The sequence below is a fragment of the Daphnia pulex genome, chromosome 8, assembly GCF_021134715.1.
Source record: "Daphnia pulex isolate KAP4 chromosome 8, ASM2113471v1".
NCBI lineage: Eukaryota > Metazoa > Arthropoda > Branchiopoda > Diplostraca > Daphniidae > Daphnia > Daphnia pulex.
Window position 1 is genome coordinate 10,091,179 of NC_060024.1, and position 23,767 is coordinate 10,114,945.

The window sequence follows — 23,767 nt, forward strand, 5'->3', positions numbered from 1 at the left end:
ATGTCTCGTACGTCCCTGAACGCCAATTAAATAAATTTGGCTCCCACTCCGATGGCAACGCTCAAACCCCCCTCCTCCTCCTCAAGACCTGAGCTGAGAGCCTGAGACCGCCCGTTCTCGAGTCAGTCGTCTTGATGATGGTGAGGAGTTCGTTACAAGAAAACATCGGGAGTGTGCAGCCCGAAATCTTGTGAGTGCGTGCACTGCCCTCGTTGTTAAGCAAACTTTATTTCGAGATAAGACCTGCGCAAAAGAGCATCGTCGTCGTCGTCGTGTTCCTTCGGCCTAAGAGAACAACGATCCTGGCCAAAACATCAGCAGTCCTCCTCGTTGTCTTAGACATTTCCAAGTTTTGTGGAAGCAGTGCGACAAATCGTCCGTTTTTCTTGTGTGTTTCATCTTGACCAAAGTTGAGAGTGTGTGAATCATCAGAAATTTCGTTGTCAAAAGGAAGAAGCACGAGTGCTGTTGTCACACAAACAACTTGAGAGTGTCGTGTATCGGCCCCCCCCCCCTGTCTCAGCAGAAAATAATAAAAACCCATCAGCAAAAAGAGAAACAACACACACACAACCGTTTGGGGTTTTTTCTGTCATGGAGAAGGTCACCCGGACCGGTTTCGCTCGTGGCCCATCGAGTTGAAAACGTTTTCAACAGTTTCTCAAACGTCGATAGATTCCCTTTTGTCGTCGTCGTCTCATTGGGGAAAAGGAGAGCTCTCCTTTCCTTTTTGTCTCCAAAATCTAGAGGTATAAAATCAAGTATATTTGGAGAAAGGGTCATTTGTTATTGTTCCCAGTAGCAGGTGAAAGCCTGGACCTTAATGATTGTTGTTTTCGAACGAAATCGATTGGAAATGCATGTGTTTTTTCTTCTAATCAGGTTTTGCTTCGTCTAGTTATGGAAATGAGATATATTTTCCCTCCTAGGTTTTCTTTTTCCTAAACTTTAAACCACGGAGAGGAGGAGAATTTGATTTAATGGAAGTTTCAGTGGATCACGACACGGGGACATTTTGGGGGCACACCAGGAGTGGTGGTGAAGAAGACCAAGTTGAAACAGAGAAGAAGAAGTCATCCCACCACCGGGAAATGAGTAAATAATCGAGGCGTGTGTAAGAAGTAAACGGAGAACGGCGGAAATATGCCCGAGGAAGAAGTTGATGGCCCGAGGCCAGTCATTGTTGCATACACAGGGACTCCCTCCAGCTTGTCACGTCTGTGACCCTTGTCTTTCTTCTTTTCCATCTCCGACCTAAAATAACACATGGGGTGGAGTTAAAAATCTATATGTACCGTGTATATCTACGGCGGTGGCGTCGAAAACTCAATCAACTTTTCTCCTCTCCCTTCCACCTTATTTATTTACATTTCCTCCCCCCCTTCCATCTTCCTCTAACAGTCCATCCGCGGTTTGATCAAACAGTTGTACAAGGCCCTCTCTGTGCAGAGTGCACAGACGCGGTGTGAGCAGGACACGATTGAATGAGACCGTTTGATTGACTTGGGTGTGTAAGGGGGGGTTACACACGCACCCCATGGTGGGAGGAGGAGTAGGGGGGGAAGAGAAGCTTCTGGGCCGGAAACACGGACCGGATCGATAACGCTGATACCGTCACCAAGAGAGTAAAGAAGAGAGAGATCCATGCACAGTCTACACACTCACATCTGGCAGCAACCCCCCCCCCCCCCCCAACGAAAAAGAAGATGAGGAGACATGGATGCCATTCCGCCCGACCGTGTCATTTTCTGCTCTTGTAGCCCAGGAACTCAAAAGCCAAATAGAGAGAAGATCTCACTGTTTTTCTAGAGCATCCGGAGGCATATACATTTTCTTCTCACTCCTTTCCAGCGGCACATTCTACCTTCATCACACACCCACGTTCTTATTCTGCCGTGTGTCGCACACTGGTGATAAAAGCTTGTGCTTCTTCTTCTTCTCCGAGCCGAGTTCCTTGTTTTTAAGTTTTGTTATGGTTTGTTGCCCCGGAATGAAAGCAAAGCCTCTCTCTGTGTGTGCAGCCGAGTAATGTGTTTGTTGTGACCTTTTTTGTTTTTGTTTTGAACTTTTCCCCTCTCCCAACCAACTCGCTCCTCCTTTTAATTCGACTACTAAACCGTAAGACCGGCGTAGAGCGTTTGGGAACCCAACGACGACAGTCTCTTATGAGCTATTTCCGGCCCCTGGGATTCTTCTTTTACTACTTGATTCAATCAACCCCAGCTCGTTACTTTCCTTTGTCTGTTTGTTAGGAAATAGGATTGGAAAATTTCGGCCTGTCAATGAAATGGATACGCTCAGATGACTTGCATCCGGATGAACGTTGATGAATGATTTGTTATCGTTTCTTTTTCTTTCTTTTCTTGTTTTGCCCATCAGATGGCCAATAGCAGAAGCAGCAGCCGTTGCAGTAGCGTCGCCAGCTACGGGCAGAGACCTCCATCTCTATCGGATCCGCCGCCGCCACCCACGATGATGGGGATCGACCCCAATGACGGACGCGGAGATGAGATCCAACCCTGTCCAGTTGGTTTCCATCCGATGGCCCACACTCCGCCTCTGCAGCCCATTTACGCTACGCAGGAGCAGTTGCGTGAAGAGCAGAGGCAACAGCAGATGCTTCCACCCAAGCCGGTCAAAGAGCGCCGGCTTCCGTCGCGATCCGGCAGCACGGCCAGTCTATTTTCCCCTTTCGCCTCACTCACGCGGCGTCTAGGAGCTAAACACAAATCTTCAAAGACGAGTGCCAGCAGCAGCAGGTCCACCGGCCATGGGAGTCGAATGTCCACCCCGGTGGAATTCCCGGCCCAGCAACAACAACAGCCAGGGCCGATGTTATCGCGCTCCAACACTCCGGCTTCCGTCTACTCGACCTTCCCGCGTATCCACTCATCATCCAGCTCAAACACGCCGTCACCGTCCGGCCGGACACCTTTTATTAGTCAATTGCTGGGCATCAACGCTAATGGAAATGCCGGCGGCGGCGGCTGCAGTAGTTCTTCATCGTCAGCCACAGTCCCGGCCACGACATCTTGCCCTTCTTGCCCGTCACCCGGTCCCAGTTACTCATCTTCATCTCGTTTATCATCCGCCGGTGGATACCCGCCCATGATGATGACGGAAGTGTTGGATGAACCCGTAGAAGAAGAGGTACAACACAATTTTCTATCGTCCTTTTTTTATTTATTAAAAATAAGAAAAACGCCGGGGCTCATTAAAGAGTGCGAGAGGATCAAGACATTGCCCCCGCCTTGTTGGCGGTCTGCTGGAAACAATCCGTCTTGCGTGTATTTTTTTTTCTCTCCCCCACTTCTTGCCCGCGTCTGACTGTCATTTGCATAATGAGCGCAATAACCACCAAGCGCTTTTTTGCATCGTTTATTATTATCAATTTCTTATCGCCAAGTTTTCTTTCTCGTCGAGGACTCTATGGGAAAGAGAGATAACACTGGTGCTGCAGCTGTACATCTTTGTTTCCTTCGTGATGGTATACGTCAGATTGTGACGTTTGGCATACAAGCCGGGGCCGTTCATCATCCATACACTCCCCTTTCTTTTTTTTTGTTTCTCTTCCACGGAGAGAGAAATCTTCTTCTTCTCGATTTTAATGGACCTGTGAGAATAATAAAACGAACAACTTTGTAGGGTGTGGCCGCCCATATCGGGAACATTTTTGCGCCATTTCGAATGGAGAAGAGAACGGTGGATCAATGGGCGGTCTTGAATAGAAAGAAAGAAAAAAAAACGAGCTGGCTAATAAACCCACACCGTTTCTTTCTGAAAGAAGAAAATAATTTCACACACACTATTTTTTCGGTTAGACCTTCGAGAGAGTATAATTTTTTGTTTTTTGTTTAACGGGAACTGACTGACTGGGGGCCTGCTGATGGTTTGTTTTTCTTACTGTTGGCTTTTGTGTGAGACGAAGACTTTATATATCCAATTATTATATAACTGGCGTCCTCGTTATGGGGCTTCCGAATGTATTGCTGAGGTTTCTATCTTTTCTCATTCTCCCGATGTAATATTCACGAAAAAAGAAAAGACGGAGGTTTTTTTTCTTTTTGGGTTGTTCAAGGGGGCGCTTTCATAAAACATTATTGGTTGTTGTTGTCTAAACAACACAAAAGAGGAAAAAAAAAAGGACTGGTTTTCTTTTTGGTCATAGAGTAAAGGGGAAAAGAACTTAACGGCCCGCATCCAAAATCGTTTTTAACGACCCGTTCCACAAGAAGAAATTCTCTCCTCTCTATATACATGCGCTGGATATTTCCATGGATCGTTTGCGTGCTGTGTGGGAGGAGGCAGAGCCAGACGGACGAAGGGAGTATGTGTGGGAACTTGACACTCTTCTCGAGGGGGGTGTATTCAAACTGGGGAAAAAACAAAAAAAAAAAGCTCGCCGCTATTGAACAACAAAAAAACTCTCTACGTACAGGTCCATCTAAATTAGACCTCGCACATTCTTGCGCCGGAAAGTCAGAAGTTTGTCGACGCTCTTGACCATCACACCTTCAATCCAATCACTGCAGGGGCCTCAGTTCAGGACAGTACCTTTGATGTCTTGTTAAAACAAAAAAGTCTTAAGTCGTAATATTGCATTAGTCAATCGCCGACTTGATTGGAGCTCAACGCCAAGACTATATAGGCAGCCCGAGAAAAGAGAAATAAAAGGTTACGTTGTATTTTTCTCCTCTGCCAATTATCTGTTCCAAACCAAAGCCGTTTCCCCCTCCTCCCACCACCACCACTACCGCTAGTGGAACCTTTTACGTGTGTTGTTGCGCTCGGGATTACAACCGAGCAGGTTTCTCCCTCTTTGGTTAATTGGTTTAGTCCCTGTGCCTCATCGGGAAACAGCGATTTCCACACAGACACACATAGACGTTTGAACTCCGTGACAGGGGAAATCTCAGTCATCACCAAGACCTGGACGTTTTCTGTGTTGCGTGAGTGTGTGTGTGTGTGTATGCCCATTTGCCTGCGTGCTGTGCATGGTGCGACTCGGTTGTTTATTCTCGAGACTTTGAGGCCGTCATGTCGACCAGAAGGAGTTCCTCTCGAAACCGTCAACGCCAGCAAACGCGAAGTCGAAGTTGCTCGCCAAACGCCATCACTCTGAAACAACCGACCGTTAAAGATTCACGTTCCACCCGACGCCGTTGGGTATATTTGATTTCACATTTTCAATTTCCGCTTTGGCGTGTGTGTGTGTGTTTGTGTGTTTATCAGTTAATTAACCAGCGAATTTGCTCACGTCAAAACATGAGTGTTTTTTAGTAGTTTGTGGCGCGCGGGTAATTCCGGTAGAAAGGGAATAACAGACTTGGCCGCGCCGCAAACATTTTCAAAGGCTTGTTTTCTCTCTCTCTTTCTTTTTCTTCTTTCTCTTCCATATTTGTATCGTTGTCGTCTATATAATCGCAACGTTTGATGTCGGGTCACGAACGTTAAAAAAAAAAGGACTCCGGGGCTGGCAAAGTTTATTTGTCGTCGTCGGTGAGGTTCGACGGGGAGTAAGTCGCTTTATGAATATGGCGACGTTTAACGGCCGCGCTGATTTTTTGTTTTTTTTCGGAGGAGGGGGTCCTTTCCTTTCCAAACATCTCTGTCCAAAAAAGGACGAAAACGATTTCCACAGTTAGTCAGGAGGGACTGCCTGCTGTTGGACTGAAAAGAAGAAGAAGAAAACGCTTTCGGTGGGCTGCTGCAAGCACGGCCATCTTTGGTTTCTTCCTCTACAGCACCGTTGGTCTCCGCGTTCATAAAACCAAAAGGAAATCCCACCCGTGAATATCTCTGTCTGGGTCTCACACTCGGTAATTCCATCGTATTCTTTTTGATGATGATATCGAATGCCATTTTCAAAACTGGTCAATTGAAAATGGCCACACCTTTTCTTTCGTGTATTTTTTTAAATGATGAAATCTTTCTCGCGCCTCTCGAGGATCATCAACTGGACAGGCTTCTTTATCTTGACGCCGGGAGTGAAAAATCACGATGTTTTCTAACTCGTTCACACGTGTCGTCTTGTAACATGTTCGTTTTTTTTTTTTTATTATTATTTGAACTGGAAAGACAAGATTCTGGCCACAACTCGCTACTGCTATCGTTGCTCTAATTTTGGGATTTTGTGTTTGGAGAAAGGAGAGAAGCCTTGGTGTGTCTCTTTCCGATGATTTCATCCACTCTGCCGATCGACTGCACAAACTAAACAGGTTTCCAGTTTAACGAGCCGTTTAATGAAAAACCCATGAACGCGTGACGTCATTCCTAATGAAAAGGCGCCCTCCCCCAAATTTCAATATCCCGAAAGGATTTAAAAAAAAAATCATACACGGGTATTATTTTCCCGACACAGTAAATGATTGAAAAAAAATAAGAAACTTAAAACAATTCAACAACAACAACAAAATAACTCGGTATAAAATTATAATTCTTCCCGTTTTTTTTGTTTTCGAGGGGCGTTGCTTTTTTTCCCGCTTCTTGTGTTTATTTTTGACTGGGCGTTTAAAAACACACCGAAAACAAAAGAGAAAAAAAAACAACTAAACAACAAAAAATAACACGGACATACAGCTGGTCCAAGCCATCATACCGGACCACATCTCTGCATGATGTCTGGTGTCTGGTTTTGTTTTTTTAATTTAATTTTTTTTTCTTACTTGGAATGTGTCCGGGATTATTATTACCGCACTCCCGCCTCCCCCCCCTTTTTTTTCCTAAGTTGTTTTCCAAGTTTTCTTTTTGGTTCCCGCGTGATTTTTGATCAGTGACCGATAGAGTGCGCAGACTGTGTCGAAATGGTTCGTGGCCTCTGGTCTCTGCCGGTGCAAGGTCCACGCACACAACACCCACCCCGAGGAACTGGGAAAAAGAAAAAAGAACGACCCCTTGAAAGTTCTTATTTCTTTTCAAGGTCTGCCACTAGTACCACCTCTCTCTCTCTCTTTCTGCTCATCAAGGGCAGCTGGGTAGAAGAAGAAGGAGGAAAAGGAGATATGGAATACCTGACCAGGTGAGACCCCCAGTCTCTTATCAACCTGAGCCCGCAGGGTTTTGATAGTGAAAGAGACTCTTGTAACATGAAAAGGGAAGAAGAAGAAGAAGAAGAGAAGTAAAAGAAAAAAAGGTTTTTCTTTTTTGTGTGTGTGGCTTGAAGGCATACCAACAAACAACCCAGGTATGTTTGTTGCTGCTGTGCTGGGTCCGTCCGTCCGTCCGTCGGTTCCCCCCCTCTTCTTCTTCTTCTTCTTCTTGTTCTTCTTTTAACTTTCCTCCACTAGGAGAAGAGAGAAGGTAAAGCAGTGTAGTAGAGTGGCGCTTTTGATATTTTTCTTCCTCCCGTCTCTCGAGTCCCTCCGTCAGTTGGGGCCTCGACGTTTCAGGTGAAACAAGTGGCACCTCTTTTTTTTTTGTTATTTTTTTTTCCTCCGTGAAAAGGAAAGAATCTTCTTCTTCTCGTGTTAAGAAGAAGAAGAAGATTGTGTGTTTGTGTTTGGGGTGTTTGGTGTCAGCGTGAGGAACCGGCCGTGAAGTGGAAGATTCTCTTCTGTCGTCAAGTTGTTGTTGTTGTGTGGAAAATCATCGGAGAGAGAGAAATTTTGTTTTTTTTCGTGAGTTGTTTGTCGTCTGTTGTTTCTCTTCCCACGGATATATCACACGATCAAGCATCCATCTTCTTCTCCTACGCTTATCTGCCCTCCTCCGAATGGATGGAGCGGATAGTGGCAATGGTGGCGTCGTCGCGCCACAGGCTCCTCGTCACGACGGTCCACCATCCACCAATGATCAGGTACATGTACGAGAGCAAAAACGGACATGTTGTGAAATTGAAATGATGTTCATAAAAAAGATTGAAAGAAGGGCCAGAGTGACGTGGCGTGTGAACATTTCCCACATCTGGCGGTTACGCGTTTTGATACAGTTCATCCGCAGGGAAGTTCGCGTGTTGTGCGGATGGATTGAGGTCGAGGTCATCATTTGTAACCCCCACCGTGAATCCTCGTGTCGTTTACGCTCATTCGATTGGGACAATTTCGTTGTTTCTTTCTTTTGACTTCCATTTTTTAAACCTCCCCCGCAAGTCAATCCCTGCGGACACGTTTGGCGGTCAGTTTTGAATGTCGAATTAACGAGCTGGTTGTGTTACTCGGTAAAAATGTAATTTCTGTTGATTTCTCAACTAACGACGCCATTACCGGTCGGTCGACTTTTTTTTTTCTTCTTCAACTCCTTTCCCTCCTTGTTGTGTGTGCCAAAAGAACTGGAAGAAGCACAAAAAGAAAATGGGAGATTTTTTTCTTTTTTTTTCCCTTTTTTTCAATTCAATTCCGCGTTTCCTTTTTAACCTTTCTAATCATCAATTTTTTCCGCTAAAGTGCACCAATTGTCGAGGGCCGCTGGATTATCAGTCGAGTGGAACTCATTTGTTCGTTGATCGTCTTGGAAATTGATAATAATGTAGAAGGAAGAAAAAAAGAACTTGAACAACATTTTATCCCCTTTTCCTGGGTGTATGTGTGGATGCGCATGTTATCGCTGCGCCCGGAATTGGTCCTGGCGGAGGAATGTCAGCCAAAATGTATATATATATATAAAAAGGCGGAGGGGTTGCGGAGGGTTAGAAAAGTACAAGGAACTAAGGGAGAGAAAAAAAGGAAATAATATAATTCTTTTTTGAACTTTTTTTTTTTTTTGTTTAACTTTTCTCCCCCCTCTACTTTTGTGTGTTAGAAGCACAAGAAGAAGAGAGGGGGGAGAGACTTTTCCTCGAGCACATTCCGGACAGCCCCTCTTTTCTCATGGGCGGCCATTCCGGTTTGTTGTAAGGTTATTTGAGGGAAAAAGAAGAAGAAGAAAGGCTTCTTTTATGTTTCAGGGGTTAGAAGGAAATTTAAAAAAAAGATGAAGAGGAGTAGGGGGGTGGGGTTCAAGTTGAAGTTGAAGAATGAAAAGAAGAAGAAGAAGGACTTGTTTGAAGGGAGAAAAAAGAAGTCAGGTATTTTGCGAGACGACCAGGAGGAGGAGAGCCGTGACCCAGGGAACTGTTGTAGGTCATTCCGGAATTTTATTTTTTTCTCTATGCGTTTATCCCTCCTTTATCGCACTCTTCCATAGATCAGAGTAATATCACCGGATGCGATCGTAAAATATCTTTGTGAGTGTTTAAGTGAAGTAAAAAAAAAATGAAAAAATCGAATTCTTGAAATTCTTTCTGGTCTTGTCCGTGTCTTATCGGAACTCTTTAATCAGAAATGTTGGCCGCGCTACTTGGAATCCGGAATGATCCCCTCGATAATGCAAGGGGCTCTTCCGCAATTGGTCGACGATAGGGAGGTTGGGGGGGGGGGGGGGAGAGAGAGAGAGAGAATTCAACTTAATTTGGTTGTTTCCTTTAAGGAGAAATGAAAGGGATCAATTATACAATATATCAAAAGCGCCCATTACTGCAGGAGACGATAAAGAAAGGATAAAGAGATGCCAGAACAGACCGTGACCCTTTGCTAACCCATTTGCCGACCTCATTTTTGTGTGTCTTGTCTTGTCTGTGTGATCTCCTAGTTAATAAGAAGGAAAAGGGCTGGGCCTTTTTGCGGTTAACCCGACCCGACCACCAGAAGAAGAAAAAAAAACTAATTATTCTTTTTCCTTTATTTTCTTTCTAATAATAATTCCTCATTTCATTTTTACAATTTCTTTTTTTTTTTCCTTTTGTGTATTTGTTTACAGGGTGCCGGCGAGAGGGTGACATGGGAATATCATCATGTGACGATGAATCGAGTGCCCGGCTACGGATTCGGTATCGCCGTCTCCGGTGGCCGCGACAATCCGCACTTTGCCAACGGCGATCCTTCCATCGCCATCTCGGACGTCATCAAAGGAGGCCCGGCAGAGGGAAAGCTACTGTAAGTACCTGTAGTCGGTTGTTGTTTCACTGCGCCATTTCCTAGCGACGACGATTATATAACAAACACAGCAGCAGCAGCAGCGGCAGCGGAGAGAAGGGAACAGTCGTAAACAAGTGTAAAATTGCGTCTAATTCTACACGACTTTCTCTTTTTCTTTTTTTTTTGCGCGAGCACCGCAAATGGCTGCTACTTATAACTATCAAATGGTAACGAGAGAGAGAACACACCGACGTGTACACAGAGACAAAAGAAATCGACAAGAGAATCGAGAATTAAGAAGAAGCCAAGAAACATAAGAACCAGTTCACGAAAATTTAATTGGGAGAGAGAGAGAGAGAAAAAATGGAATGAAACAAGTCATAGGAATTTGGGGGCGATTCGACTTGACGAAGAAGAAGAAGAAGGTTTTTTGCCTCCTTGATTTGCACTGCACGTAATGCCAGACACAAGTGGTGTGGTTTTCGAATCAAAGGGACATTTTACAGAGCAACGACTTTGCCAGCCAGTCGTGACTTGTTCGGAGATTAATCCTTTAATGCTCGTAAATCAATGCGATGAGGAGCCGTTTGATAATGAGAAAAAAAGACGAGGAAATGATGGCGACGATGTAATTGGATCGATAGTAAATTTCCCTTCTTTCTTTTTTTTTCTTTTTTGGATTCAGGATCAACGACCGCGTCATGAGCGTCAACGGCGTTTCGTTGGAGAACGTCGATTACGGGACGGCCGTTTCCGTCCTGCGCGATAGCGGCGCCGCCGTCAATTTGGTGGTCAAGCGTCGCATCGTCCTAGGCGCCTTCCCGGAGCCAACCACATACAAAGTCACCTTGACCAAGAGCAAGAAGAAAGATGGTACTATGACGTGTCTTGTCAAATCAAATTACGATGTAGATATGTAGATCACTCGTCTAAGACCATCGTTCAATGTCATATGACGATGATTTTCTCCATTGGAAACGATGGAATCACGGTCGCTATTGTTCTCCCGTTTCTTGATTTTTATGTTTTTTTTTTTCGACTCACGTCATAAATAGATTTCGGAGTCATTTTGGGCTCGAGGATCTACTTGAAGGAGTTGACCAACCGAGCGCTGATCGATCGCGATGGTAGTCATGGAAACAACAGTCCCGTCTTCCAAGAGGGAGATATCGTCCTCAAGATCAACTCGACTTCAACAGACGGACTCAGTCTCAAGGAGGCCAGAAAGCTCATGGAGAACTGTAAAGATAAGCTCCAGCTGACTGTGCGCCGCGATGCAGCCGCTCCGGCTCTCCTGGGAGCCGTCGGAGGCTCCATTGGTGGACCCGGCCCTGCTGGAGGATCTCAGGCGTCTAATGGTTACAACGATCCCACTTACGGGGCCGTGAAAGACGGCAGCGCTGTAGGGGGAATCGGAGGAGTAGCCGGCGGTGGTGGTGGTGCTGGCCCACATTTCGCCAACTACGCCGACAGACCCAATTATTGCAACCAGAATTTGTACGTGCAACCGCCGACGCGTGGCGGCAGCGTCGACTACCGCAATCCGCTGACGCCGCAGCCTCCGCTGCCGCACTCTGCCGGACCGGCTCCGCCGTACAACAGCAACGAGGACAAAAGCAATCTGTCTCGGCTGGCCGGGCGATCGCGTGGACCGCTGATGGACGTTTCCCTGTCGCAACTCGATCACCACAATAATCACATGAACGGGCACGCCGACGGCGAAGACGCCCCTCCTCGACCTCCACCGCCTCGCAGCGATGATTACTACAGTCCCCGACGGGCCAATGAGGCTCCCAACGAACCTGTCAAACCACCTCCGACGTAAGACACATACTTGTTGTTGTTGTTGCCCTTGCTACGCATTTTGATATTAACAAAAAAACAAAAAAATGAGAAGAAGATGATGATCCATCGTCTTGGATTTTGTTGCCGTGATTGCTCCGCTTTTTCACGCTCGGTCATGATTTGTTATTAGGTTGGATCCGCGGTTCATCAGCTTCCAGAAGGAAGGCTCGGTCGGCATTCGGGTTACAGGTGGCAATCAAGTGGGCATCTTCGTGACGGCCGTTCAGCCTGGCAGCCCGGCGGCATTGCAAGGCCTCGTCCCTGGAGACAAGATACTCAAAGTAATAAAATGGACCGGGGGAATTATTTCTTTCTCTCTCTCATTTTTTTTTCGAGTTTTAAAAAACATTTTTACATGTTATATTCATTCCTTTTGTTTTCTCCCCAAAAGGTCAACGATATGGAAATGAATGGCGTCACACGAGAAGAGGCCGTCCTATTCCTCCTCAGTCTGCAGGATCAAATCGAATTGGTCGTCCAACACAAGCGGGAAGAGTACGACCAGGTGGTGGCGTCCGGCCACGGAGACTCGTTTTACGTCAAGTAAGAAATTTCCATACAACACCCAAAAATGTCGTTCAAATGTTTCATTTTTTTTTCCTACTGAAAATCTTTTTGACAGGACTCATTTCAATTACGAGCAGCCAGCCAGTGGCCACATGGCGTTCCGCAAAGGCGAAGTCTTCCACGTCGTCGACACTCTTTACAAAGGAGTCGTGGGTGCTTGGCAGGCCTTCCGCGTGGGTGAGTTTCTAGAGGAAGGAAAAAAAAAAGTAGCAATACCGAGTAGCGGTTGGGGGCTGTGTTGTTTGGACCGTGACGTCTTCACGTATTCAACATCAGCCGTGATGGATCGCCGCGTGAATTCATTCTGACTTTTTCGTGTTTTATTTTTTAATTCTTCAACCACCACCACCCCCCAAAATAGGTCCGAACGGTCAAGACTTGCAGCAGGGGGTTGTGCCCAACAGCGCGGGAGCCGAGGAATTAGCCACGGCTCAATTCAACGCCGCCAAAAAGGAAGCGGCCACGACGACATCCGAGTCACGCGGTTCCTTCTTCCGGCGAAGGCGACCCACTCACCGCCGTTCAAAGTCTCTAGGAAGGGTGAGAATGCACTTGTATTTTTCGACTGAAATTCACACCTTGCTCTTTTCTAGAGCTCTTTTACGGGCTCTTATCCCGAGAAATACTTTTAAAAATGAACCAAAAAATAAAAAGAACAAATTTAATAAGAAATGCTTGGTGCGGTCACGACTCCCGACACGCCTCTTTACAACACACCACTGCGGGTTTCCACAAGAAAGAAAAAATTTCTTTTCTTTTTGGCGCTCGTCCTCAAAGCGACACACGTAACCGGTTCCCTTTTCTTCTTCTTCTTTGCGGGGACTAATGTTTCTCTCTCTTTTCACGTTGAAAAGAGGAAACGAAAAAATCGTGAGCCTTTTGTCAATTGAAGGAACGTGCGATACGGCACATCCATCATCTTTCTCCTATTCCCCCCTTTTCTGATGCTAATGATGCTTATAAATAGTTGATGCTTTCAACACTGGTGATGATATGTCTGTGTGGCTTATGTTTTTCTTTTTCTTGTCCTTTTCTTTCACGTTTCAGGATCACTGGGATGACGTCGTCTTTGCAGAGACACTCAGCAAATTCCCGGCTTACGAGCGTGTCGTTCTTCGGCATCCAGGGTTCATCCGACCCGTCGTCTTTTTCGGTCCCATTGCCGATGTCGCCAGGGACAAACTCATCAAGGATTTCCCTGACAAATTCTCTGCACCTCGTAAGTTCTACCTTTTTTTTTCAAAAAAATGTCAAGTAAATCTTTGCATTTTCATAATTTTGAAATTTTTTTTTAGAAATGGACGGAAATCGGGACTCGGCCGAAGGGTCCGGAACGGGCGCTCCTGTGGCGACTGGACGTTCTGGCATCGTCCGCTTGAGCGCTATTCGTGAACTGGTGGAGAAAGGTCGACACGCTTTACTGGACATCACCCCCGGCGCCGTGGACAAGCTCAACTATGCTCAGTTTTATCCGGTTGTCATCTTTTTGCGGGCCGATTCGAAACACACAGTCAAGGAGCTCCGCGCCGGAATACCAAAGTAAATAAATAATTCAGCACTAGTGCCATGCCGTGCCATCCGCACACAATGCACATTTCTGCATACTGCAGTGCATAGATATGCATCACATTATACATATATCTAGCAGCCAGTAGTATCTTACCTATCGATATACTATTTCTACATGCCTAGAGCGTGCATGCCTTTTTTGTAGTTTTTTTCATTTTTCCAGTCATGTTGTTGGTTTTTTTCTCTTTTTCTTGCATTATGGAAATTATTATTTTTTGTCTGGTTGCAATGATCCATTGTGTTGTTGTTTGAAATGTCAGCACTCTGGCTGGCCTGGCTCCCCGGCTCGAAGAATTCTTCAAGTGGTAAGTCGCCCATTGCTGGCCAAGTCAACACATTCCAGCCAACTGCTGTGCTACTCATCCAAAAAACCAACCAAAAGCCAACTTGTCTGCGTCTCTCTCGGTGTTTCCCGTGTGTTGTGGGGGGTCTCGGACGCTTTTTACAATTCCCGCGCTATTTTTTTAAAAAACTAACTCTAGCCGATGGAAACGTTGCAGAAAATTACTAACGCCTTTGATGTTTTTATTGATTTATTTCCATTCTACTAGGACGGCCCACAAGAGCAGCAAGAAATTATACGAGCAATGCGTCAAATTGGAGAAACTCTGGTCGCACGTCTTTACGACGACAGTTCCGCTAACGCAGCGTGACACCTGGTACCGAAAGCTTCGTGAGGCCATCGACCGTGAACAGAATCAAGCCATCTGGGTCTCGGAAGCCAAGGTGATTATTGTTATTGTTATTATTAGCCATAGAGCAGCAGCAGCAGCTTCAATTTCGGAGTTTAGTTTTTTTTTTCGACCGTTTTTATGGGATATCATTTCGGGAAAATCTCCAGCGGCACCCGAGCGTGCAAGTAACACCCCGTCGTCTTTTCTTTTTTCATTTTTTTCTTTTTAAAATGAAATTCTTAAAAAAATCACGACGGGGGCCGTCTTGTGCCGCTTCTTATTCATTCCAGTCCTAATAACGAGCTATTTGATACCAAATTTTTGGGGTGTGTCTGTGTGGGTGTCCGGGTCCATTCTTTGCGCCAGTTGGTCGATTTGCCCACGGATGCGTTGCTGAGTCATTTAAATCACAACAACAATATCGGCGGCATGGGCTGCAGCGATCCGCCGTCGTTTTATCCGCCGCCCGTCCCGCCCTCCATCTCGCCGTTCGACCCAACAGCGTCCTACTATCAAGTGGTTGTTGATGACGTCAATTTCAACAGCAACAACAACAATTACGCGCCCCTTAAAGTGATGGCTCGACGGCCGTTGTCCGTCATCCATGAAGAGTCGCTATTCAATCATTTCTTGTAACAACAACCAAATCTTTATTTCCGTCGTCCCCGTCTGCCCGCAACCCCCCACCCGTTAAAAAATTTCAAAAAACTTAAGAGATATTGAATTGTTCGTCGCTTCGGTCCGTTGTGCATCGTCTTCGTCAGGCCGTCAGGGTTCCCAGTCAACCAGGAAATTTGTGTGCTTATATTTTTTAAATTCCGTGTTTCTTTTTTTCTAACCAAAGAAATTCTGTCTTTTGTGTTTGTGTGTGTCGTTGATGTCGTTTTCCCCCCATCCGCTTTTGTGGCCGCTTTCCGCGCTTATTTCAACAACAATCTGTCGTCGTTCATCGGCCGGATCCAGCTGGATGAATACCTCTCGGATGATTTCCTCTTCCCGATGACGTCGCGCCTTTCTTACGCATCTTCGCCAGAGTCGGATCTCGATTTGTCGCCCGAGCCGCGTGCTTCCGGCGGCGCTAGCGGTGCTGAAGGTTCTTCTTCCAAAACCAACGGGGTCAACGGCGGAGCAGGTGGCAAATCTCCGCCGTCGCCCAGTTCCGGTGGCCGATTGGTCAAGAGCTCCAGTGACCCCAGCATCGCCACTCAGGATGATCTGGGTGTCTCCGGAATGAGCAGTCCCGGTGCACTTTTGAAGTCGTTGAGTCCAAGCAAATTCCAGTCTCCCATCAATTCTCATTCTGTAAGTACAATCAATCCTCTTTCCAATCGATGGATCGATTCCATCGGATCTTGGTTGTAAATGTGAATTGGTTGATCACACAGGTGGTGGATTCGTCAACGCCGACCAAACGCCGATCTCAAGGCGGCGATTCCAAGTACGGATTTTCATCGCCGGGCAATGGCCATCATCCATCGCAGAGGGACCCCAACACTCCGCGAAACTACGGCGGCCAACCGCCCAATTACTCTTATAACAGCCCGTCGTCGCGCGGGAGCCAACAGGCCAGCACCAATCTCGACTACATCAACGGACCCCATCAGTCGAGGTCGTCTGGTGGTTACCCGACGTCCCAGCAGCAGCAACAGCAGCAGCAACAACATCATTTCTCGCCTTATTCCAAATACGGTGGCGGCGGAAGCAACGGTGGCAGTAGTCACGGTCCATCATCATCGGGCGTCGTTGAGTTGCCACCGAAAATCGATCGGAGTAGCAAACCGTCAAACCGACAACTGGCACGCTCCGCCCAGGAGCGGCTGTTTGGCTCTCGAGAGGGCGACATCAATGGTCTGGATATCGATACGTATCCCACGTCGCCGCCAGGACCGGCTCCAGGCCAGCCGGGCCAGGGCTCTTCCAACGGAGGACCTCATCAATCTCACGACTACCTGGGCTCCCTGCGAGGCAGTTCCCTGGATAGAGAGAGAGCTGCCAAAGCGGTAAGACATATCGATGGCTTCGAAGCAAGACAAAAGAAGAAATAGCCAATAACCCGTCGATCCATCTCCTTTTCTCTCTTTTCTATTTTTGGTCCGTCCTATGGTTTCAGGGGAGTTACGACAGCTCGTCATCGTACGAGTCTTACAACCGACTTGGGCTGACATTAACTCTGGCCGGGAATAACCATCAAAGCGGCGGAGATGTTAATGCCATGCCAGGCTCGCCCACTTCTGCAGGCCTCAAATCTCACGATCCTTACCGCTACACTCGCTCAACCAGTCAACCCGTGCGTTCGCCGACCGAGCTCACGTCACCGGCGACGAAACAACTTCATCGGTAAGTGGCTGAGATTATTCAACCGTCAGAAATATAAAAGATGAGGAGCAAAATATTAGCGCTAGGAATAACATTTTTTCGGGAGTCGAAGAGATATAAGGATAGAAATATATAGGCCTGTCTAATCCGCACCGCACAAAGTCCCGCAAAGAAAGAAACACACACAAAAATCCATTCATTTGAAACATTAGATTGCCAATGAGACCTCGTTCGGTTAAACGGTACCGGCGGCGACAAAGTCCAAACCTGAGTCTCGTGTGATCGTGTTGTTGTTGTTGTTATTCTTTTGTTCGGGATTCTTTTTGTTTTGTTTTGTGTGTGTTTTTTTTTTTACACGTCGTTAATCAGTAGATGAGAATAGAATGGCCGTCGTTCGTGTGGCGCGTCCTTGTAAATCCCATTAGAACTTTATCGCGTGTTTGGTTTCTTCCCTTTTACTTTATTTAAATTTCGTTCGTTTCTTTCGGTTATTTTTATGATTTCTTTTGAGTTGTTGATTGTTTGTTTTGTTTTCTTTCTTTTATTTTTATTTACCGTGTGTGTGTGTTATTATTATTATATTCTCTTAGTCCCTTCGACCACAAAAAGCAATCACCTCCACCCAAGTCCGCACCTTACAAGCCCGTCCCTCCGCCCAAGCCGAAAAACTACCGACCGCCGGCGAACGCCTCGTCTTCGACAGCCTCCAACAACCAACAACCGATGACACCCAACAGTAACTACTGGAATCACAGTCCACCGGGCACTTTGAATCATCCAAACAGGCCAGCAGGTGGTGGTGGTGGTGGTGGCGGCGGCGGCGGAAGCAGCGGAGGAGATGTTCCTCCTTCCTCTGGCGGAGCCAACAACCATCACGGCTATTATTCACACGGCCCTCCGTCGTCCAATACAGCGTCGGCCATTCACAACGGTATCAATTCCTACCGTTACGAAGATGATACCAACGGCGGCTTTGATTCAGGTATTGAATTATTCAAACTCTCATCGCAATGAAACCTCTTGCAGCTCATCCATCCATCCGTCAAGTTTCCTTCTTTTTTCTTAACTATCCCCCCTATTTCGCTGCGGCTGACAAGTGAAACGATGACCCGTGACTTTATACGAAACGATTTTCTTCTTTTTTCTTTTACAAGCAGGTCATGGAAGCAGTTTGGATCGTCACAGTTACGGAGCCAATTCGCTCTACGGCAAAGCCCCGCCTCCACCGCCGCCCGTCAACGGATCCAACCGCAACAACGAAGCCGGACAGTACTACTACAACATCCCACCGCCCAGGGAGAACAACCAGAAGCACCAGCAACAACATCAATCGAGAGATGGTGGGCGGCTAGATCTTGCCCAACACCGGGATCAACGCGGATCGGCCTTTGAACTGTACAAGAAACCCGCCGATCCTCGATCTCCCGCTCACGGGCACCAGCCACTCTACATGGAGCACAACGCCAGGTAAAACAACACTCGGCCTTATATCCTCGCCACAGCACCCGCATCTTTTGTTTCTTCTTTTTTTTATGGACAATGTGCAACGCACTTTGCGGTCGACATTGTTCGTAGACAACAACAACAAAAAACATTTCTCTTTGGCGTGGTTATTTTTGGTTGTTTTTCATTTGGTGTGGGCTCGGTTTCTATTTCTTTCCTTTCCTTAATTGATTCGGATTGAACGAGTCTCTCGGATAACAAGCACTCGCGCTCTTGGCTCAGACAAAATTAAGCTCATGTAACACTCTAATAAGCTCTGCTGAATGTTGGGTCTGCCAACAACTTTTGGAATCTTCTTTCTCTGCTACCATGTCTCTGTGCTATACATATCTATATAGGCTCGACTACGAGTACTATGACGGTGATGGATTCTCCTCTTCGCCTTACGACTACTACCACCACTATCATCATGACGATTACTACTCCCCTCCCACATCCCCTCCTCCACCCAACTGCTCGGTGATTGCCACCGTACGCGGATGGCTCACGCACGACCATGGAGGGCGGCTGGAGAGTGTCGAAACCGGAGTGGCACTGCTCGTACCGCCTAGAGCTCTCCCTCCGGGCCCGGCAGCTCACCTCGTCTACTTCAAGGTCTGTCGCCAAGACCAGCGTCAGCTTGACACCAACGGCGTTCCTTTAGACGACGGAAAAGGTATACAATCACTCTCGGTCCACTGACACACGGCAAACAATGAGTCACTTTCACCTTGTGCTTCCGTTTCTACCCGCATTAACCACATTCACAATTGTTTATTTGCGATTTCAGTTGTTGCAACAGTCGTGATTCATTATCTAACCATTGCATTTGATTTGATTTGAATCAAAACAGGTGAAGCTTTACTTAGTCCACTAGTTCAGTGCGGACCGAAAGGTCTGCGCTTCCTCCAGCCCGTCGAGCTCCGCATTCCGCACGATGGCGGATCTCGAGCGAATTCGTCTGGCAGGTGGAACGTTTCTCTGAAAGCTTCCAACGAATTGGGACAGTGGCGACAAATTGAACTACCCCAGCGAGGCAACGACGATCACGAACAACGAGCTCAATCGGAGCAATTGGACGACGCCAAAAATTCTCGAAACCACCTCTCCGTTTTCGTCGATCATTTCTGAAAACCAAAAGTTAAAAACAACAACGCCACACGCTCTCTTTTCTCTCCTTTTCGTCGCACCACCTTTCTCTCTCGCTCTCTTTCATTTCTCACTTAATCTTTCTATTACAAAACTAAATAAAAATAATAATAATAATGGATTCTCTATGTCGACAACCAGTTTTAAATTTTAATTAGGCTTCAACGTCTTTCTTCTCACTGTATGTAACTGTACAGTTCCAATTTTTAGTTATTTTGTGTGTTTTGTGAGTGTGTCCAAGAAAAATATACGTGTCCTTCGTCTGACATTAGTAGACGTAACATTTTCTATGATATCGCAATCGTCTGGCCGTAACGAGAGAAGAAAGTATTTGGTTCATCGAAAGCTGCCGTAGTCATTTTATCGTCAAGAAGGGGAACGCAACTTGACTGACGAGTCATTGGGTGGTTGGAAAACAAGCGAGAGAAAGGAAAAGAGCTACTTAAGATGTCAACTAGTCAAATAGAGAAAAAAAAATTGGCTTCAAATGAACTTTTCAAGTCCAGATATCTTGCAAATATCGCTTTTCTATTTGGAGTTGAATGACTGCCTTTTTGGCTTCTTCCTCCTCCATTTGGCGCGCAGTCTGGAATGCAGAGATTAAAGCCTGCATAACATCTTTGGCCATGTTTTTGGCATCACCACAAACGTAAATGCAAGCCCCCTTTTCAATCAACTTCACCAGCGGAGTCGTGTACTGTCGAATCAAATCCTATAATGCGCAAGTAATCTTTTAATACCAAGCAACACGCAAACGATGACTAAACAGCTTATTATTAACTGGTAATGCTATATATATACCTGGACATATTTCGGTTGGGGAGGATTAGCTTCCCTGGAGAAAGTCACGAGCAATCTCGTGAGGATCCCTATCGAATGCCACCTCTCCAGCTCATTCCTAAACGCGTGACACAAGAGAGAAACATTTTTGAAGAATGAAAAACAAAAATCGAGCGTTGACTACGCACGGAGGGGGACAACAAAACGTACTTGAAGAGGTAATCTTGATCTCTGGTCCTGCAACCATAGAAGAGCCAAACAGGTCCGCACGGGAGGTTTGGGTTCGATTTCAAGAGCTCTTCTCTGTGAGCTAAGAACCCTAAGAAAGGCGCCACTCCTGTGCCAGGTCCAATGAGAATCAAAGGGGTTTCAGAGCTCTTGGGCAAGCAGAATCCGTTGCTGGATCTCAAGAATATGGAGAGCTGAACATGAAAAAAATAAATACAAAGAAGTGGTGACGAAGACAAAGTGAATCGAGATAACCCCACTTACGGAATATTCCCGACAACTAGAGTTTGAAGCGCCACTTTCAGCTGAATCAGTGTTCTTCATTTTATCAAACATCCGATACAATTCACCAGTTGCTACGCCCTTCCTTTCGTAGGTACGGCCGTCTTGAATGGGGAATTCGACAACATTGAACACAAAACTAGCAGATTTGGAATCCTAGAGTGGAACAAGAAACAATCAAGATTAATAAAGACTCGAAATTCTTTTAAATCAAATCCCTCACTTGTAATGGCGACGAGCTGAGCGAATAAGGTCGGGCTAACAGACGAGGCAACTGTTCCAGTAGACGTTCGATTGGCGGATTGCACGATGGGAAGGTATTGAGAAAATCTAAAACATTGAGTTCGGGCTGACGGACAAGACGAGTATAATCGTCAGACCCTTGAAGACTGCATAGTTCCATAAGACGACGTTTTTCAAGCTCATTTGATGAGTATTCGGCAAGAATTCGGACAAGAGACTAAATGAAAAGCCAAAAGATCATTTGCAAACATTCAAGTGGTAAAATAGAAATGAATTATCGCATACTTTACGCGGTACACTTCGTATCTCACAACAGCGAGTCAATACAAATCGTAGGGTAGCTAAGGTCGGTAAATGAGACGGGACTTCGTACTTGGGTTTGGCACCGGATTTGAGCGCAGCAAATTCTTCCTTGATTCTCAATTTGAATGGTGTATCGGCTTGCTCGATCATGTTTAATCGACGAAGAAGCGAATCCACTTCTTCAGCGCTGTTTGCGCAACAAACTCCAATAGAATCCCCTGGCTGGTATTCAATTTCAGCTGGCTAGATGAATCGTACGAGTTAGTTGGCATATTTCATCGTAAATGAAAAGGAGAAGCAAGGATACTTTACACAGAATTCTAACGTAGCTTGCAAAGTTGTTTTCAAAGCTTTTTCCCCAGTAAGTTTTTTAAGACTTTTAATTCTAGCTTGAAACACAGCGCTTCTGGAAGAAGGCATTGGCTTTCGCAAGACATCTTCAGGGAAAAACTAAGGAGAAAAAAAATTTATATTACTTCATAACTTTTCTAAAAATAAGAAATATTAAACTCACCATCAGTTCAGCATTGAATTTCAGTTCCAAATAAGACACTGGAAGTAATGGAACTTTTAAATCACATTCACTAAGTGGGGATACAGACACTTTCAAACTAGCTAATGCAACAACACATTTTTCCAACTCTTCTTCTACTTCTTTCTGGACGGGCATTGCCAATGGTTGATCATCAACCTTTGAAATAATTTTAACTTCTGGAATATTGGTATTGGGAGACTCTGTTTGAACTTTGACAACTGAAACTAGATCAGGTAATGTATGTGGATGAGCCAATTGGTTTTCCAGAGCAGGCCATAAGTTTTCAATCCAAGGATCAACCACAATCTCCAGTCCTACTGCATCATCTGCCCAAGCAGACTTGTAAAACTGCTTGGCTCCAAGCTTTTGAAGCTGTTTCTCAACGCTTTTAGGATAGCCCAAGAAAGTTGTGTAGTTTGTATCACCCAATCCGAGTAAAGCATATTCTAAATGTTTCAAATAGTCTTCGTTCAAGTCTTTCGAACGAATCTTTCTCCAAAATATGCATGCATTTTCAGGAGGATCTCCATCACCAGTCCTAAGAGGAGTTCTGTTATGTAACACATGAAAAGACATTCAATTAATGTAAACAAAGGGTCTTACGATGATGTAATAAAGATGACAAATCTAAAATCCTTCCATGGCATCTGAAATAGACAACCATAATATGTTGAATTATTATTGTCAACTAACAATTTGAAAACAGCTATGACAACAAACCTTTTCCACTGATTCGTCCATGGACAACATTTCAACATCGTAATTCTGGCTTTCAGCCTTCGCTTTAATGTCTTCTGCAATCGACTTTGCTTGCCCAGTTTGTGATCCATAGATCAACAACAAATTACACCTTTGTAGAGTCATTTTACATGAACATTGGTTCGAAAATTTCTAATGTAACTTATCACACTCCTATGACACGTGTAGTCGTGTAACACAAATTTTGTCGTCTGCTAAGTTTCCAGTTGTCAATTCAGTCGTGCTGCGCATTTTCGTAAAACGAATTAATTGAAATCGATATAATTTTATACAAAACGAAATCTGCATTCATTTGGGTGATTTCTCAAGGATGTAACGGAAAATCTGTTTTCCCCTGAACCGTGTAATGTCGTGGGAAGAGACAACAAGTTGATCGCTCACGTGAGAAGTCGTTAAAGGAATAAGGTAATGTGCAATCGCTCTTACTACTGCGTGTCCATATTATTTTAACTATCGTCTGAATCTAAGAAATGATTTGTATACCTTATAAGCAAAAACCTGAATTTAATCCAGTCGTTAAATTCGGGTTAATTCAAAAGATTAAAATTCCTAATTACATTTGACCTTAATAGTTGCAATAAGAGGCTGTACACGCATTTCCTGTACCAAAAGAAAATGAACGGCCGCTTTTCTTAGTACCGGCAAGTACAACCAATTACGGTTTGGTTTATAGAGGCGTGTTGATGCTGGAGAAATAGCTTGCTCAAATGAGAGAACGCTATTCCCGGTATTGTGCCGCTATATTACCAGACGCGGTGAAAAGCAAATTCCGAGAGCATCGCCCATTCATGTTGCGTGATAAAGAATGGCTGGAAGAATGGTCCCTCTTTTTCAATGTTTCTCTTTTTCTTTCTACTATTTTTACGAGTTCCCTGACTTTTGGCTAACCTTGAATTTATGACTGTTGTTTGTAAGTCGGGGTCTTCTCTAGTTATTACCGAGATAGTATGCGCGATATGTTTTTTTTTTCTTTAACTTCTACCACCGAAGCGAATGCAGAAGCACAATAAAGCTTGCCGACATATACGGTTCTTTGGCTGCGAAAGTCTTTTTGAAATCTCACTGGAAATTTCCTCGAAATCCCTCCCATTCGAATTTTGCTCATATAGAAATAAAGGGAGTGAGAAAGAACACGATTTATGCTA

The 23,767-nt window shown here is 45.4% G+C and overlaps 2 protein-coding genes across 11 annotated transcripts; one reads left to right on the plus strand and one right to left on the minus strand.

Annotated features, from left to right (window-relative positions):
• Positions 1-50: 50 nt before the first annotated feature.
• Positions 51-19,758, plus strand: LOC124200110 (tight junction protein ZO-1-like). 10 transcript variants are annotated; one of them, XM_046596213.1, is made up of 20 exons: positions 116-749; positions 2,380-3,150; positions 9,733-9,908; positions 10,576-10,763; positions 10,946-11,711; positions 11,866-12,016; positions 12,127-12,278; positions 12,358-12,479; positions 12,664-12,842; positions 13,350-13,521; positions 13,598-13,841; positions 14,132-14,176; positions 14,423-14,597; positions 15,509-15,847; positions 15,931-16,545; positions 16,656-16,882; positions 17,452-17,843; positions 18,019-18,328; positions 18,703-19,019; positions 19,197-19,758. In XM_046596213.1, the coding sequence occupies exons 2-20, from the start codon at positions 2,380-2,382 to the stop codon at positions 19,472-19,474; spliced, it is 5,619 nt and encodes a 1,872-aa protein (XP_046452169.1). In that variant the 5' UTR covers positions 116-749; the 3' UTR covers positions 19,475-19,758. The 10 variants fall into 10 exon arrangements, with proteins under 10 accessions (XP_046452171.1, XP_046452173.1, XP_046452169.1 ...); XM_046596214.1 differs by lacking the exon at positions 116-749 and adding an exon at positions 787-805; XM_046596215.1 differs by lacking the exon at positions 14,132-14,176 and having other exon boundaries at positions 51-749.
• LOC124200112 (methionine synthase reductase-like) lies at positions 19,623-23,019 on the minus strand. Its single transcript, XM_046596223.1, has 10 exons — positions 22,584-23,019; positions 22,467-22,510; positions 21,843-22,401; positions 21,641-21,778; positions 21,311-21,571; positions 21,006-21,242; positions 20,765-20,938; positions 20,483-20,694; positions 20,294-20,390; positions 19,623-20,204 (listed from the first exon to the last, which is right to left on the minus strand). Exons 1-10 carry the CDS (start codon positions 22,725-22,727, stop codon positions 19,989-19,991), a joined length of 2,082 nt encoding a protein of 693 aa, XP_046452179.1. The 5' UTR covers positions 22,728-23,019; the 3' UTR covers positions 19,623-19,988.
• Between the last annotated feature and the right edge of the window lie 748 nt (positions 23,020-23,767).